Source organism: Manis javanica, chromosome 13 (genome assembly GCF_040802235.1).
Source record: "Manis javanica isolate MJ-LG chromosome 13, MJ_LKY, whole genome shotgun sequence".
Classification (NCBI taxonomy): Eukaryota; Metazoa; Chordata; class Mammalia; order Pholidota; family Manidae; genus Manis; species Manis javanica.
In genome coordinates, this window is record NC_133168.1 from 52,010,421 (window position 1) to 52,027,791 (window position 17,371).

Below are 17,371 nucleotides of genomic sequence, written 5' to 3' on the forward strand. Positions count from 1 at the left end.
GCGGGCAGGTGCTGGCCGGACGCAGACAGCAGCGTTGCAGCGGCTTCACGATCTCTTGCAGGTCACCTGCCTCGGTGCTAACAGCCAAGACAGTCACAGCTCCTTGAGACTCACGGCATCAGGGCTGCAGAGACGGGCGACAGGCTTCCCAGTGTTTCCAGAGTCACAGTGGCTCCCGGCCAGCTCCTGAGACCTGCCCCAGGTGGGGCTGCTGCGGCACCTTCCCTCTCCTGCCCTTCTGAAGCTGCTGGAGGCTTTTGATTCCCCACATTGAAACCCTTTGCACTCGTATCAAGTTATCTTGATAGAAACATTAAAATAGTTTAAATTAGCACTAAAGGAAAATGAGTTTCTTACATGTCCTGTTAACTCAAAGAATGAGATGCTGCCTTGCTAAATCCAGTGATTTTGGAAAATGCTGAAATGATAATGACCCTGCAGGTTTATATCCAATTTTTATTTCCTGTGTTTCACTATTTGGAGGACTAAATATGCGGAAAAAGTGGTTTACTTTCACCAACTTATGAACTGGACAGTTGTTATGTAGAGATGTCACGCATTCTGTTGAAGAAGTGGGATAACATAAAACAGGCTCCTATTGGTGTAAATTGTGCCAAGTGCTGTTTCCTTGCTGAGAATTCTAGCTGCTCAGATCTTACAGTGGACCGAAGAGGTCTGGGTTGCACAGGTTAGTTTTTTTGTTTTCTTAAGTGAATCATGAAAATGTACAAACAACTGCTTTTTTTTTTTCCTTTCCAGGAAAGGAGGTTGCCTGATGACGTTCTTTACCACTAATGAGTTATTTTCATCAGACTTAAATGAATTACAAATGTCACATAACTCGTCATTTACCCAAACAGCTCTCTTTATTCCATTTGGAAATTTAATTTTTATTGCAGCAACCTGGTTGCGTGTTAAAAATACAGTCACTTTTTCAGTTCAAATAGTAAGTGCTGAACAAGTTACCCTTGTGAATTGCTCTTTACTATCAAGGTGGAAGATGACCTTTTTTCTTTCTACAGGTTTTATCTTTCATTATGAGTTTTTTCTGAATGAATAAATGGAAAAATTATGCCAACTAGGAAACCTATTCTGCACTTTGCTTGCTAAACCAGACTAATTTTGTGGGACAAGGTTTCCAAAGTCATTTTGTTTTTATCTATTTACCTAAAGAGATTGGTATTCAAAACATTCTTTTGTACAGAGAAAATTTTACCATTTTTGACCAAAGAAGTAAAGACCTGGAGGACCTCAGGCAACCTCTTCAAGATGCAGTGTTCTTAGTCAATGAAGCACCGCCACTGGGCACCCAGCGCCACAGGCTGCATCCATGATGTGCTGTCCTACCTCAAGCTCCGTCTATGCCCACAGCTCTGTTTCCTTAAAGTTGATCCCACGCCTACCAAAGAACAAGCTGTATTATGTTGAAGTAGTACCAGTTATCTTCCATCATCAATCACTATGCAAAACCAAAGCATTTTCATAATACTAATGACCAAGACAATAGTCAAACTTCATGCTACACTGTCATTCGATTTAAGCAAAAAAGGCTGGTGAATGTCTATCTGTGTCATTCAAGTAGGCCTTTGGAGCACACTGAAATGAGCAATGTATTACTCCAGCAGGAAAATGTTCTTCAGTTTGAAACTGGCTGACCCACACAGATTGAGATATGCTGACAGTCATGAAAACTCTTTTTCCAGAGCGTAAACTTCACCTTGCAAAGAGATTCTAAAACTAACTGGAAGGAACACTTAAAGAAGTTTGAAAATCTGGCTATTGTACTGTTTTTAATTTTTTTCTAGTCAAGACTATTCTGTGTTCCAAATATTCTGTGTAAATTTCTCTCTCAAAATTATTGGTTCTTAAAAGAATGCAAGTCACTAAAGTTTCCGTTTTTAATCACTGATTTGTATCCCAGTTAAAATAGTTTATGAAATATTACACTTTTATAAAACACACTGAAATCATGCCCCCCCCCCCAATTAAGTGCTTTTGCTGTTGCTGGGACCTCTCCATGGAATGAACAGAAATAAACGCCTTTGCCTAAATGAGAACAAACATTTTATCAAGTACAACTGTGACCAAAAATTGAATTGATTTGTGGCAGCCACTGGGACTTTTATACAGCCACAAGCTGCTGCTGTATCACATGAAAGAGCATGCTCCTCTGTACTCAGAGAAGGAACATGTTCAAGCAGGCCCGATGGGTTCATACTGACCTCCGAAACGGTCATATCCTATCTGTATGAATTCTCCTCTCTGCATTATCCAACCTGTTCACTAAAGCAAGCTGATTCTGCTGAACACAAAGTCTCAAAGTTTCTAATTGTTCATGCACAGAGAAGTTTCCTAGAGTCTCTTTTGTGGAAAAAACTGAGTTTTGCAACAAATAAAGCAGCTTCTACCTGCTAGTGGAAAAAACCTCTTAAGATCGCCCAAATAAAAACTTTGAGTGAACAGGTATTCTAGAAAAATGTAGAATGGCCACCATATGGTCATAATCTCCTCAAAATTTCAGGTACCCCAGTGGCAGGAGTGTGAAGTCAATGTCAACTGTTGGTCCCATGGAAGCAAAACCTCATGAACTGTAACTACCCAGACACACTTTCAAAATCATCTTTATTTTGGTTGCAAAGGTACAATTCATTAGTTACTTAATATATTATTTGTTCCCATTTGAAGTCTCATAGTTTGCCATGTAAAACAATGCCTTCGCTATCAAACTGCTATATAAGAACATTATAAAATACAAACTACAAACTAAGATAATCCCCTTTACAGTGTTCACATTAGTGCATCAAAACAATGTTGATTTAAAAAGGCAAGTGAGTTAATTGGCAAACATCCCATTCCTTTTCTAACAAAAGACGGTATAAAATGTCACAAGGTAAACATTACATTTTAAGTGTTAGGTGTTCAAAAACAATAATTGTGGGAAAGTTATTTCCCAAAAGTAATTTTGCCCTAAGGATAAAAATGTAACCATTATTCTATAACACAAAGGAAGGTAATTAATTTTCCACCATAATAGTTGTAGAAATAGTGGATAACAAGTTGGGACCTTAGACTTCTAAGACAATAGATGGTGCTTTGTCATACTCTTCCTCCAAATTACATTAAACATTTATAGTGACTACACATACCTCAGTAAATGTCAGACTAAAACAGATCCTATGCAAAAACAATCTATCCTCATATTTACTAGGCAATCTACAGCAAATGCTTAATATATACACATCAGGAGTATGAGATATACTATGGAATTATTCATGAGTTCATTTGAGTAAACAAGGGACTTAACAGAAAACCAATCATAAAAGTTAAATAGATAGTTTATGCTGTTACGTACCTTAGAGGAAACAAAACAAAACACACGACAAACAGATAACGTTAATTTTGTTAAGTTGTTGAGAATATTTCCTCTGCTGACCCAAATCAAAATTAAATTTGAGATTTTTAATTGATGTAACACAATTCTGGGTGCATGTTACACTGACAGAAAGACAGATGTACACAGAACTTCACACACACCTTTAAATTTACTAATTCCAAAAGCTAAGTCAACAAGAATAAATAAATTAGAAATGAAAGGTATATACAATGTAGGCAACAACCGAACAGTCATTAGACCGAAAGCACAGAAGGTATATGCCAGCAGTGATATTTAGAAAAACTTTCAGTATTAGAAACTATCAGTTCTAATCCAAAGGAAGCTTAACCCCCAAACAAAAATAACAAAGTATGGGAACCATTCTTTATGCAATAGCTTAAAAATAATTAAAAAAAACAGGATTACAGGGAAATCTTCCTACATAATTTAGCTAATGTAGTGCAACAGTGTGCTCCTTTATAATTTTAGCTTGACACTCTCCATATGATGAGACCAATAATTACAATTCCGATGATAAGGATAAAAATGATGATGCACAGGGTTTTCCTGGATTTGCGCTGCAGATGTAAAAATAAAAAACATGTTTACAGATGTAATGGAGCATCTCTATAGCAACTGAACATTATTTGGCTCATTTCAAGTTTTTATTGCCCTCAAATTTTGGCTCTACTTTTTTTTTGCTGTTCAAAAATCTCTTAAATACATATGGCACTAATTTTTCAAGTAAATTTTCTTGAATTAATTAATTATTCAGGGGTTAGTGATTGAACTTTTGTTAGTCATTTTTCTGGGTGTGGTTAGGCTTCAAAAAGAAGACACAGCATAATGAAAGTTACTAACTTCAGCAACAGACTGAGGTTATCTATGTATGAAAACAGAGAACAACTTAAAAAAGCTTATACATTTTTTGACTTTTATCAGAAAGTTGCTCTTCAAAATAAGTTCTCTGAAAATATCAGCAAGTATGTTTGGCAATTTTTCCTAAAGCAACTTTGTTGTTTTCCATAATCATTCTCACTCTTTAATATTAATGGAAACTGCATTCACAATCTCAACATACAAATAAAAAAAGAGCTAAAAAAATTATAATACAATCATTTAAAAAGTAAAGGTTAAGAGTTGTGCTCCATTCTTCATTCCTGGCCCAGCTGTAGATTTCTATTTCTTTAATGGCTTATGTATCTCACAGCAACATGCAGGAGTCCTTTTTCTTACAAAAGAGAAAAATTTGTAAATTTGCTTTGTGTCAATTATACAAAACAAAGAATTTCCAGGAAGATATGTTTCTGACTCTGAAATATCCTGGCAACTATGAATACTTTCAGGATTCCACATATTCATCTGCTTTTTCAACTGAATACTCCTCACACATTAAACACAGCTTCTCTACAGCTTCAAGGTCATCATGCCTCCGTGTTTCCCACAGACGCCACTCAGTCCCCACAGCTGCGTGTGTGATGTGTCTACCGAGCAATCACAGGGACTCCACTCCAGTTCCTTGCTGCCTAGGGCAGCCTCTCTAGTGTGGAGGAGGGAGGTCGTGAGTGCGACGGTGACAGGGGCATTTATCACCTTCCTTTATGCTCGTGGTTCACCCACATGGTCTAGAAGTGCCATATTTCACCAAGACATGAGTTTTCTATCAAGGCTCCCAAGCAGAGCTATCAGGAAGCTGCTCTTTCCTGGCACTGGTGTTGTCTGGCTCTCTCCTCATCCCTTCAGGGCCTGTGAGTGTAAGTATGGGGGCAGCTCCAGACCTGGAAGTACAGCTTAGGAAGATGTGTTCCTTTTCCTCAGGTGGCTGCAGGCTTGTCCTTCCACAAAGAGGAAAAGTAAAACCTGGATATATCTCTATATGCCGCCCAAATCCAAAAGCAAAATGAAATAATATGTAAGCCTAATCACTGATGAATCCTGATGCTTGAGTAGTTACAACTGTTGGCACTAAGTGCCATGTGTGTGTGTGTAAAAACGACATTACAATGAGAGGGAACTTCTACGATTAGTGAGAAAAGTGAAAAGCAACTGAAAATATCTAAGATGGTGGCACTATCTTAGATATTTTATAAAAAGGTAGCAAGGTCTGAGAAAATAATTATGAAAAACAACAAAATATGGAGTTTTAAAAGAGAAAGCAAATGCTATGGTTGTATCTAGGGGTTTCCAAAAAGCCTGGTTTTACCCTTGCTGTCTTCATAATGTATGATATATTAATAGCTCATGGTCCTAATATTTGTATAGTACTTTATATTTGATGTGTACATACAAACTCCCTATATTACTCTGATTCACTTAAGAAATCAATTCATTCCTAGTGAAGGGTCTGCTAAATGCTGAGAGAGTATGATCGAGGACACTCCAGGCAAGAGTAATTTCCAAAGGACCTGATGAGATCTCTCTAGGACAAAGATCTTTGCTCTTCAGTGCAGGGTGTCACTGATGAAAAGAGGAAAACGAAGTGAAAGGGAACAGTGGGAAATGGAGGGAGAAGGTGTCCGAGGTTTCTGGGTCAGAAGGTCACAGAGGCACTGGAGACCACCAGCTGTCAGAAAAGCTGGGACTGTCTGCTCCTCTCAGGATTCTAAGCACTGAACTTCCTATCCTGTGGACCACAGATCTGGCTCAATTCTGAGAATAAACAGGATAAACTCAGTTTAAAACTGACTGGTGCAATTTCTGACCTGTCTTCCATAGGATTTTAAATTTAAACATCTCCAGCCACTTTCAGCCTGATCTCCCTCTCTCTCTCACACACACAGGATTAGAAGTCTGAATTAGATGACAATTTATTAGTTAATATTACCTGATATTCTGCCGCTCTTGACAGCTGCTGGTTTGCTTGCTGGACATGCACCTCTGCATTTTCAACATTGGCTTCTATGCTATCTTTAAAATAAAACACATACACACACACATGAAACTGTTACATGTGTTGGTGCTCCAGTAACAGAGCTGCATAAACCATGAGATTTCATGCAAGGTAAGATTAAGCATGTTCACTACTCATAGTTAATAGTAGTAGTATATGGGCAAAGCTGAATTTCTTCTTAAACTGGCTGTGATTCTTCACTATACTATTTCTCAGATGATCCAAACTATACATAAAATTTTGAGGAAAAGAAACTTGACAACACAACTCCAATCCTACCTGGTAACTCCTGAAAATCACTGTCTCCTTAGTTTGCATTCTGATGGCCACCTGAGTACTAAGCATCTGACAACTTTCATTTAGGGTAAATAAAGGGAATTAAAAACTATCATTTGCTCTGTGGCTATCATCAACCTCTTTCTGTGCTAAAACCTAGCCTTCCCTAAGGGCCCATGTGCCAGCTCTAGTGGTTGTTTTCCTTCCCATCATTTACTTACTTTTCTTTCTTTTATGAAAAAATTATCTCTATCTCCAATTGAATTATAAGATCCATGAAGTCAGGGTCTTTTATCTGTTGTTTAATTTCAGTTGAATCCCCAGTGCCTATATTTGCACCTGGGTATGGTAGGCCCTCAATAAATAGTTACTAGATGAATGAATGAATTGCATTCTGAAATTTTACCCCATGATCTCCTGGTGCTTCAGAGGAGGTTAAGAATGGACAAAAGTTATATTAAACTACAGGTCAAAGTATTTGAAACGAACTAAATTCAGAAAACATTAAATGTATCTTTACACATACCCAGTGATATCTTCGTATTTCAAAATTACAAAAGTGACCAGGATCCTAATCAATACTGACAATTAATTACACCTTACTTGGAGAACTATTACATTTAAAACTTAGAGGAAGTCTTGGCTCCTGACATTTTAAAAGAATTCTTAAATACTTTTGAGCATCTAAGTAATACTACTAGATTCATCTACTGTAAAGATACTAGAATGACTGGTTAGGCAAAGAGCTACCTATTTCCTCTAACCTAAAAGACAAGATAACTATGCACAATTATCACTAGCACAAGTTTCCGGAACAGTCCTTGGTGTGATGACAGTTAAACTGGGATAACACTGAAACCAGGGGTCTGGCTGGAGTGATGTTCCATGGTGCCTTCCATGGTCTCAGTAGCAGTAGATTAAGTTTGGGGCTTCTGAAATACATGAAGCTGGTCATTTCAGCCATTAGGAGCTGAAAACGAGACCTGTTTTAGATAACTCCAATGATTTTGTCTGTTGCAGAGATTGTGCTTTTGATTTCAGGGGCACCAAAAGAGAGAGAGGAAGCAGTTATGCTTGCCTGAGAAGTCACCACACATAAATTGCAAAGGTTGCCCCCACCTCATGAAATCTAATCAGCAGGCTTACCTATCACATCTCCTTGCTCATGAATCATCATTCCCAAATCTTTAAATATTTCATTAATATCCATGATATCAGCCTAAGAGAAAACCACACATATTAGTATAAACAGAATTCAGTCCCCAATCCAGAAAGAGGGAAAAATTAAAAAATAAAAACAAAAACTACCATTCATACATAAGTGATCTTACTACTCGACCTAATAAACAAATTCTGGACATATCAAGGAATGGGTTTCACTATAAGCAATCCTAAGTAAGGAGATCTTCAATAACAGTAATCAGTTCTTTAAAAATAAGTTTGTGTCATTAAAAATACCAAGCAAGGCAGGATGGAAATGAAGGGTCTATAACAAAGAAGGGCCCTGGTTACCTAGTTTATGTTATGCAATCTGATGGTTTTGTTATCATAAGCAGTATTTCCTCACAAGAGTAAAGTAAAGAATTTTGTTATGAGGTATTTCTAGTAAAAATTTACACATCAATTTGGCAATTTAAAAAATAAACATTAGGGCTAAATTCAGTCTCATGTTACTAAATAGGAATATGCAATAGAGTAGTGATGGATAAAGAAGTTATAAATTTACTTCTCTTCAACATGTTATAACTATTATTTTGCCTGATTATAGAGTAAGTTTTCATATTTTATGGAGGGAACAATTTACATATTCATCCTGTGCCTTAGTTTTCCTGTCTGTAAAATGGTGATGATAATAACACAGGTAAGTATTTCATAGAGCTTTTGTGAGAATTAAATGAGATAACAAACACAAGCATTTATCACATACTGCATGGCACATGGAAGCCCTCAATACATGGTAGCTATTCCTAGCTGTTATTGGCTCATCTAAGGAATAGACAGGTTCCAGAGAACTCAGGCTTACTTAACTTTTAGATCTCCTTGATGTCATAAATATACTAAAGATAAATAAAATACTTTCAAAGCTCTCATAGAAAGTCTTATTCACGCAGGTATGAGGTTTATCATGTGCCATGGAAGCCACCCAGTCTCTTTGAAATGGATATTTATCTCGAGACTGATTATTTTCTCAATGTTAAGGTGACCTGAGATGACTTAACAGAATAAAAAACAAAAGCTGGAGTTGAGGGAGGTATGTTCTCTCATCTTAGCACAAATTCTAAAAAAAAGGGAATTATTCTAATTTATATAAGAAATGCCACCAAACAGATACATTTATTTATTTTCTTTCTCCACCCCTTTCCTAGCATTACCGAGGCATCCTGAAGATAAACACGTTAAGAACAGAGCAGAAGTCCACCTATATGGTGTGAAGCTTACTTCAAGTTGCCGAATAGAAGACTCTCTCTCATGAATAAGGCGGAGGTCATCCTCCGTAATTTCTTCATCCTGCACCTGCACTTGTGGTTGAGTTTGGCTAAGAGAAAGAACAGAACATGGAAAAAAGAAAGACTGGGATTAAATAACAGGACTTCTTTCTTTACTTAAGAAATACTTACTAAATGGAGTATTTTTTCTTCAAAGTCTGATAATTGCTCCCTTAAATTCTAAGAACAGAAGTGTGAATCAAATTTTATTCATGTTTCACTTCACTGATACTGTTTTTTATTGTTACTTAATTACTGGAGGCTACATTTGGCAACAGTGTATTTCTTTTCAGTTGACTTAAACTTCACATGAGGAAATAATCTATATCAAATGATAATTAACTCAGCAATATTTTGGATAAACAACTACTTATAAAATAAAGTATTACTGCTATATTAGAATGTTATCAAATTTGTAATTCATACTTTATAAATCATTGTCTTGAATTTTTTCAAATTTGTTGTTTTCTATTTATAAATAACAGGATAGTCATTACATAATATACTGAAAGCTTGAATTCTATTTCAGAGATTATAGTGTATAAAATGTATATGAAAAATCTATCTTTTGATCTACACAGTGTTTTCTATTTCTTACCTTTCCCAGGATACAAGATTCCTTTCTTTTGAGGTGTCCTCAGGAAAACCACCCTGAATAATTCAGTAATAGAATAGACTGAGAAGGAGCAAAGAAAACCCCCATAAAACTCACATTTTCCTTTATAATAACCTAACCTGATTTACAAATACCTGTGTGCACACGTGTGTAGAGGAAGAGCAAAGTTCGTGTTCTAATTTTATAGGTCAAGTACTTCAAGTAATAATAAAATTACATCCTAAACTGACAAGGAAGGAATTCATTAAATATCCTCAAGGGCCAAATAATAAATATTACTTGATCAAAACATTATGTAGTCTTGGAACCTCTATATTAAGAAACAAAAAACTTGTGACAGTTTCTAAGGGAATTTAGATTAAGTCAAAATCCCACTTTACATTATCCTTTTATGTATTTTCTCCAGTCTTCTATTCATTTTTAGTGTTTATATGACATACTGTGCTCATCTGCATCCTCTTCATATAACCCAGGAGAGTAAAATGCTGTCTAATGGAGCACAGACACTGACAGCCTCAAGTACAGATCAGTGAGGGAATACTAGTCAGGATTTACCTCTCATCTTTTCTGATAAAATGTTCCTATATTTTTGTATAATCTGTAATGTTCTGTTCCATGACATGGGCAAAATAACCACAATACATAACTATCATCCTTCTTAAAATTGAGCAGAAAAAAACTGAAAATAAATATTCAAATACCAACTTCCAAGATATTTAGGTATTTATGACTTAAATGCTCATGCCAATGTAGTCTTTTAAGGGACCCTTAGAGAATATCACATTCATTTTTACAATGCCTTTTCAAATACTTACAGATACTCTGGAACTGGCTCTTACTCGAGCCACAAACTCTTTCTCTTTCTCAGCAGCTTGCCTCTGGACCTTTTGAAAATTTGTCAGTGATGTTGTGAACTCAGCCACTAGGCGATCCTTCTGTATTTTCCTTTGACGCTGGAGGAAATGGGGAAAAAAACCTACTAGAATCAAGCTGTGAAGTTCTATAGAATTTGCAAAAGCTGTTTTACCACTAGCTGGCTCTTTATTTAATTCTGAAATTCTCACTCACTCTCAATTACAGGGTCTTACTCAATAAGTCTCAATAACATTGACAATTAACGTTCAAATACTGTGTACATTTACCTTGAGGTAAAAGGCCCATAATGCTGGATTTCTCACCAAAAACTTTTATTCAAACAACTGAGCCATGATTCTGAGGTTATTTCAAAGTAGTCTTTTTTTTTTTAGGAAAATGAAACCTTAAACTCCTATCTAAGCAATAACTTTCACTAAATAAGCAAGGAATAAAGACATGGTAAATGAGTGTGCATGTTACATAGAGTCAGTCCTGGAAAGCAGGAAACAATTACTCAGGAAGTATTTTCTGAGCACATAATTAGGGGTTACAGCAACAGCATGGAAATAAATTTTGCTTTACTGAACCACAGGATACTACCTGGGCAATTAAATAGTTTTGTGTTATGTGAACTAATCTCAAATAGAATTCCCCCCTCCCCTAATTTCCTTTCTAGTACAGCAATTCAAAGATCCTACAATGCATTTGATTTCTTTCACATTCATTCAGCACATCAACAATGCGTCTTTAAGCCTGATACCTGTTCACTGGGGGTGGTGGGCAGAGATCCAAACTCTTTAATGTACTTATCTGTTTCTTTGGCGAGTTGGTTAGTGTACTGCTGCTTCTGATGCCTGAAGGGAGGAAACACGCATTACGGCCAAGAGGCTAATGTATTTCTTATTTAAGCTACTGCTCAGCCACTTCAATCACCCCTGATAGTTTCATAAAAATCACTTTTTTATAGACTGCTTCCAAATTTTCCCTATAAGAACAAAATTTGTAGGTTCCATTCTTTGATACATATCGAGCAAATTGCACATGGGAAGTTCTTTATTCACATAGGGTAACTGAGCTTTGAGAAATAAAAAGCAGCAGCTTTGGACAGGAACATGGCTTGAGCAGGCATGATACAGTAGGATGTCTGGTGTTGGAGATACTGGAAGTGTGGGAGCCTTTTATCTGCATCCCACAATTGAGAAGTCAATGGAATAAGTAAAAACAGATCTGTTGCTTTAGATTCTACCTAGTTCCTAAATCTTAGGGTATATCTAGCCTCTCTTCTTTCTCTCCTGTCCATTTATATCTTTAAAATGCTTACATTAAAAAAAAAAGGAAAGACGTAATAAGCAATAGTATAAATTTCCTACTATTTCAGTCTGCTGTGAAAAAAATAATATTGTTTCTCTGTAAAGGAAACAGGATTACAAGAGGTAAACTGTACTGTATCTTTAAGTTGGTATCTTTAGCTCTTGTTAGCAGGCTTATGAAGTAAAAAAGTAAAATTTTTAAATAAAGAACTTAACACTAAACAGATAAGCTTGTATTAACGTGATGCTTTACAAATTACAGTATTTGAACCTCTCAAATATATTCTCTCTTATTATAACATGTATTGCTCACATTTAGGACCCTTTAAAATAATGAGATACTACATAAAAGTATGGTTAAGTGTTGATATCTGTATTTGAGTGATAAGAAAGAATTACAGCCTACTTATATATATTTATCATGTACCCTATCTTTAATATGCCTTTTTAAATCTTTAGGAAACATAATATAGTTAAATTTCTTAAAGGAAGGTTTTATTTTACACCATTCAGAATCTCCACTATTTACACCTTAGCAAATGTTGTAGCTATTAAGAATTATGTGTTTCTATTACATTTTACTTTAATAATGATGGTTTATTATTTAGATTTGGGGCATTTTTACTACCCTATCTATCTGCTGCAGAAAAATACAATATAAATGAGAGAGAATTATAAATTCCTCCAGTTTCACATCAGAAAAAATATGAATTCTTATTACCTCTTTTAATTTCTTCCTCTTTGCAATTTTTCCTTTTATGGCTAATGTTGTTTGGAATATCACCTACTACATATATATTACTTGAAATTTGGCTGTAACAGCATTGAATTAAGATTTAAGATTCAGGTGCAGAATGATGTTAGACAAATCATCAAACCCACAAGAGACACATCTTCCTTATGAGCAAAATGGAAATAGTTCTTTTAATCTATACATCTCACTCCAATTTTGTAGGGTTCAGAGGAGAAAATGTGTAAAAACTATAAAATCTATAATACCATGAAGTATTATTGTTCTTCTAACGGCATATTTACTTACTAAAACATGTATTATATAACCTCGTGATAACTTTTTTTAAACCGAGGCTAATGCTTTCCTAAATTCAAGGATCTCAGCATAAGCTTTTGGGGGGATAGTTCATATTGGATATGTACTGGATCTAAACGAAATAAAAATCTGGTCATTGTGGGGATTGTCAGCTATGGGAAGTAGGTCACATAAACAGAGAAGTTTAGAGTACCATTTTTCAAAAGCCATCCAAAATAACCTATTTAAATAGTATGATAAAGGCCTTAAAGGAAGTTCTGCTTTGATAGATCTTTAAAGATCTGCTTTAAGCCAGATCTTTAAAGTAAAAGGAAAACACTTGCCTACACTGGACAGGGAAAAACCTACACAGAATCTTGGTACAATTAATTTTCCATTTGCTTCTCCAGTTAACATAACACTAAACCCTATCAAAGCAACAAAACAATAGGTCTTTCTTTCTGTTTAATTAAATACTTACAGCTGTTGCCTCAATTCAGGTGAGTCTTGAGGTGTGCCAAGTTGATTCAGAGTCCTCTGTATTTCCACAGCTATTACGGTGGTAAATAAATACATGATTGTTACAAATGTCAGGGCAACAGAAATTAAGTTAGAAATTAACATAGGCAATTGGACAATTAGAAAATGATAGAAAAATAAAGATGAAAACATTAACTGAGAAAAAAGAAAGGGTTTTGGGGTTTTGTTTTGTTTAAACCTAATTAGTGACAATAATAGATTACTTTTTAAGTGGAAATTATGTGGAGATGTGAACATGTGAAAATGTACTTATTATCCAGAAATACTACCTTCTTCCCTATCACATCACAACATTTAGTACAACGGCACATGGACTTTCACTTAAACTCTATTGGCATAAAAAATGTGAGGAAAACAATTGTAAGAATTATATAATTCATCAGAATATAAAGTGAATGAATTAGTTAATAAGTGAGGGAGGACCAGAAAATAAGGGAGAACTAGAAAAAAGAATTTTTTGATTATCTGTGTAATAACTGAATGAGGCAAGGATCATCAAAGGATGTTAAAAACAGAAAATAGTCACACAACCTGAAATTATCACCTCACAGGTGACATTAATTATAAAAGTGTTAACTTTATCATAGATAAGTTTGTTGCTTAAATCAAATGACCAAATTTAGCAGCACCAATGGGACAAATTGGTATTAAGAGCATCCTGACACACAATGAGAAAATCAAATTGGATCTATACTTTTCTCTTGTCAAAATATTTAACCTGAATCCAATAATAAGAGGAAAAAAATCACACCAATGTAGACTGTGGTATAATCTACAAAACCAACTTGGTCTGGACTTTTAAAAATAGCGATGTCTCTCACACATACACACACAAACAGCACAGGCAGGGAGCATTCCAAATTAAAGAAGTAAAGCACCCAAAATACTAAACCACTCAAAAGGCAATGTATGAGTTTTGACGGGATTCAGAATCAGTCTAATGCTATAAAAATACTGTGGGGACAATTAAGAAACTTGGATTTTGAAATCTGAATTTGGAGAGAAATAGATACTAGACAAAAGTGGAACAATGTCAGCAGTTGGTGAGCCTAGGTGAAGGGCATATAAAAAGTTCATCCTACTATACTTCTACTTTTCATAGGTTTAACATATTTAAGATGATCAGTCAGGGTTTTAAAATTCATGCTAAGCTCACTATCTAAGTGAGCTCACATTCTAATCCAAAATCTAAGTACTGCAATAAAAAAGTCTCTTCACAAAAGGGGAGATCTATAGCTTTATGCCAGTGTGTCCACAAATAACATGTTAAGCAGAAATAAGTTGAAAATCCATCTCCAAGCAGTGAAGTTTCACATTGCCCAGAACTAGGGAAAAATGATCTAACCCACCCAATTCTTTTTATTTTAAACAAGTGGTGTATTTATATAGTTTAAATGTTTTAAAATAGTCATTATTTATTTATGGGATCAAGGAAATGATTGCACTCCAAATGCAGGATAATTGTGTTCATTGAGGATGATGTAATGAACATTGCTTTCAAGTCAAAGCTGGAAAATATAAATACTGCAGAGAGTCATAGAGCTTATAGGGACTGTTAACCATTCACGTAGTTTCAAAGGAGTTTTTTGCCTGTTTCTGTTTGGTAGTAGATTTTTCTTTTGCAGGGTAGAGAAATCATGTTTGCTGTTTTTAACTTATGACTCCTTGCAATTAGTTATATATATTTTTTTCAATCTCAACAGGTTTTTTGGACTTTCTTACAGGAATGTAAAGCTTTTATTTTCAAAAGAAGTATGTTAAGACAAACTGTAGCGTGGGCATCTGTAGGATAGAAGCAGGCATTCCGCTCATCTCTCGAGGGTTCTTATCTTTTAAAAAAGTCATTTTAAGTGAGAAAAAAACAGATTATTTAATAAATGACACAAGGAAAACTTACTAACCATTTGGGGATTGAAGCAGAACTCTATCTTACTTTAACAAAATAAATCTGTAATAAGTTATTAATTTAAATATTAAAAATTTAAATCATTAAACTGACACATGAAACTACAAATAGATATTTAGCATATGATCTTATTTATGATTTTAGAGGAGGATAAAATATTACCTAATGATACAAAACTAAAAAGCCTGAAGGAAAATACGACAAATTTGACAACACAAAACTTTTTAAGTTATATGAAAAATGTGTACCTGTACTACAGATATACATAAATTACACATGTGTATGTGTGTATATGGGATAAAATATCTGCAGCCATTGAGAAGGAAAGGTCAATATCCCTAACATAGAAAAAACTCCTACAAATTGGTAACAGAAAAATGGATAAAGGATATCATCTTGATATTTACAAGCAAACAAACATAGGAAATTCAACTTCTCATCAATAATAACTTTTCACAGATCAGACTGGTAACAAGAAAAATAAGCAGGTAAAGATATTATAAACAAAGCCCTAAAAACAAGAAGTAGAGGTACATGTAAGAAGAAAAATATCAATATTGCATGAAGAACCAGAAATTATTGAGAAAAAGTCACACAAGCCAGCATAAAAATGGGCCAAGAACAGTTACTTTAATAATAGTCACTGGATAAATGAAAAGCAAAAAACGACTGAAAAGTAGATCAATCTTGGAAAGGATAAATAACTCTGACGTATGACTGCTCTGTAGAATTGCTCAGCCATTCAAAAGAATTAAGTAGAACTGCTTCTGACAGGCCCCATGGGAGCCTCTATCTACCAAGTGGTTATTTCCCTGGTATTTTTAACAGATATACTCAGCGAGCCCCGTGTTCACCCTTACCTCCTGAGTAAGGGCTCTCAGGGGAAGGAAGAGAGAGATCATCTGAAGCCACTGGAGGCGCTGCATGCTAACAAAACTGTAAACCAAAAGCAATTACCTACTCCTGTCAAATTGCTCAGAAATGCCACTACAAGCTGAGAGTGCTGATGCCCTCCTCTTCCCACTATGCTGGCCAGCCTGGCAGGGGCATGCAGATGTCATGATGGCTAGAAGTGTTTTCAGATGCTGACTTCAAATTCAATAACCTGCATTTGAAGAGATCATTACAATCTCCTGATGATACGGTAAATACTTATTTGCTCTATCTTAAAAAAGTAGAGAACATGAGAAGAAGTTTGCATTCAGTTGGATGAGACAGCAGTGAGCTTTCAGTGTCAGGGTTATCTATTATACACACTCTTCATCTCTATACTACAATTTAGTTTTCAAGGATGATCACCTACACTAGTCCAACTCACTGCTTACATCTGCTTTTAGGACCTGAAAAGCAGCAAGTACACCCTTGGAAGGAGGTAAATGTGCCAGCTGGTAAAAGATAAATCCCACAGCAAGACAGGGCCTTGTTTCCTCAGCCAAGAACCTTGGTCTATTCATTCATCTGTATGAAGTACTGACATGCTCCTACAAAATAAATGACATATTGCTTTTCTTTGCAATCTCAAGTACAAATGAGGAGCAGTGCTTAGTGAAACTTTCTAGTTTGCTCCAAACCATTTCACTGAATGCCCGCCAAGGTTGGCAGCTCTGGTTTTAAGTCCCCAAAAGAAAGGCTACCCAGCTGGTTCAAGTGCGTACCCAGCAATACAATCACCTCAACAACTTGGCTTTAGTGGCTGTTTGATCCAATGGTAACTTAAGTGCCTGTGTAAGTATCAGGATGCTGTATAAAACTCCTAATAGGAAAAAACACGAGTCCTTTAGAATGGATTTGGTAGTGCATGGGATTCCACACACTAGTGCTTCTGATCAGACATTCATTTTACAGAGAAAAAAAATTAACACATCTTCCAAAGACAACAGGATTCACTGGTCTGCCAGTATGGCATTATCCAGAACCTGGTGAACTTCTGGAATGTTTAATGGCCCATTTTAGACTAATTATGGTGTCACCTAGGAGACAATATCATGGGAAGCTAATGTGCTGTCCTATAGGAATTGAATGCTCTCAAATAACAACCATGCTGTTTCACCCACAGCCAGTGAGAAAACTCAAGATTTGGGAACTAAGGTGA

General features: G+C 35.6%; 1 protein-coding gene across 3 annotated transcripts in view; it reads right to left on the reverse strand.

Moving 5' to 3' along the window:
* Positions 1 to 2,605: 2,605 nt before the first annotated feature.
* STX7 (syntaxin 7) overlaps positions 2,606 to 17,371 on the reverse strand; it is a 42,145-nt gene continuing 27,379 nt past the window's right edge. For 2 of the 3 annotated variants that reach the window (XM_017662658.3, XM_017662657.3), the window contains exons 3-10: positions 13,315 to 13,384; positions 11,257 to 11,350; positions 10,457 to 10,594; positions 9,624 to 9,676; positions 8,979 to 9,075; positions 7,686 to 7,758; positions 6,198 to 6,280; positions 2,606 to 3,951 (exon numbers count right to left, since the gene is read on the reverse strand). In XM_017662658.3, the coding sequence (XP_017518147.1) occupies positions 3,859 to 3,951; positions 6,198 to 6,280; positions 7,686 to 7,758; positions 8,979 to 9,075; positions 9,624 to 9,676; positions 10,457 to 10,594; positions 11,257 to 11,350; positions 13,315 to 13,384 (701 nt within the window). In that variant the 3' untranslated portion in view covers positions 2,606 to 3,858. The other variant, XM_017662659.3, reaches the window with a different exon arrangement.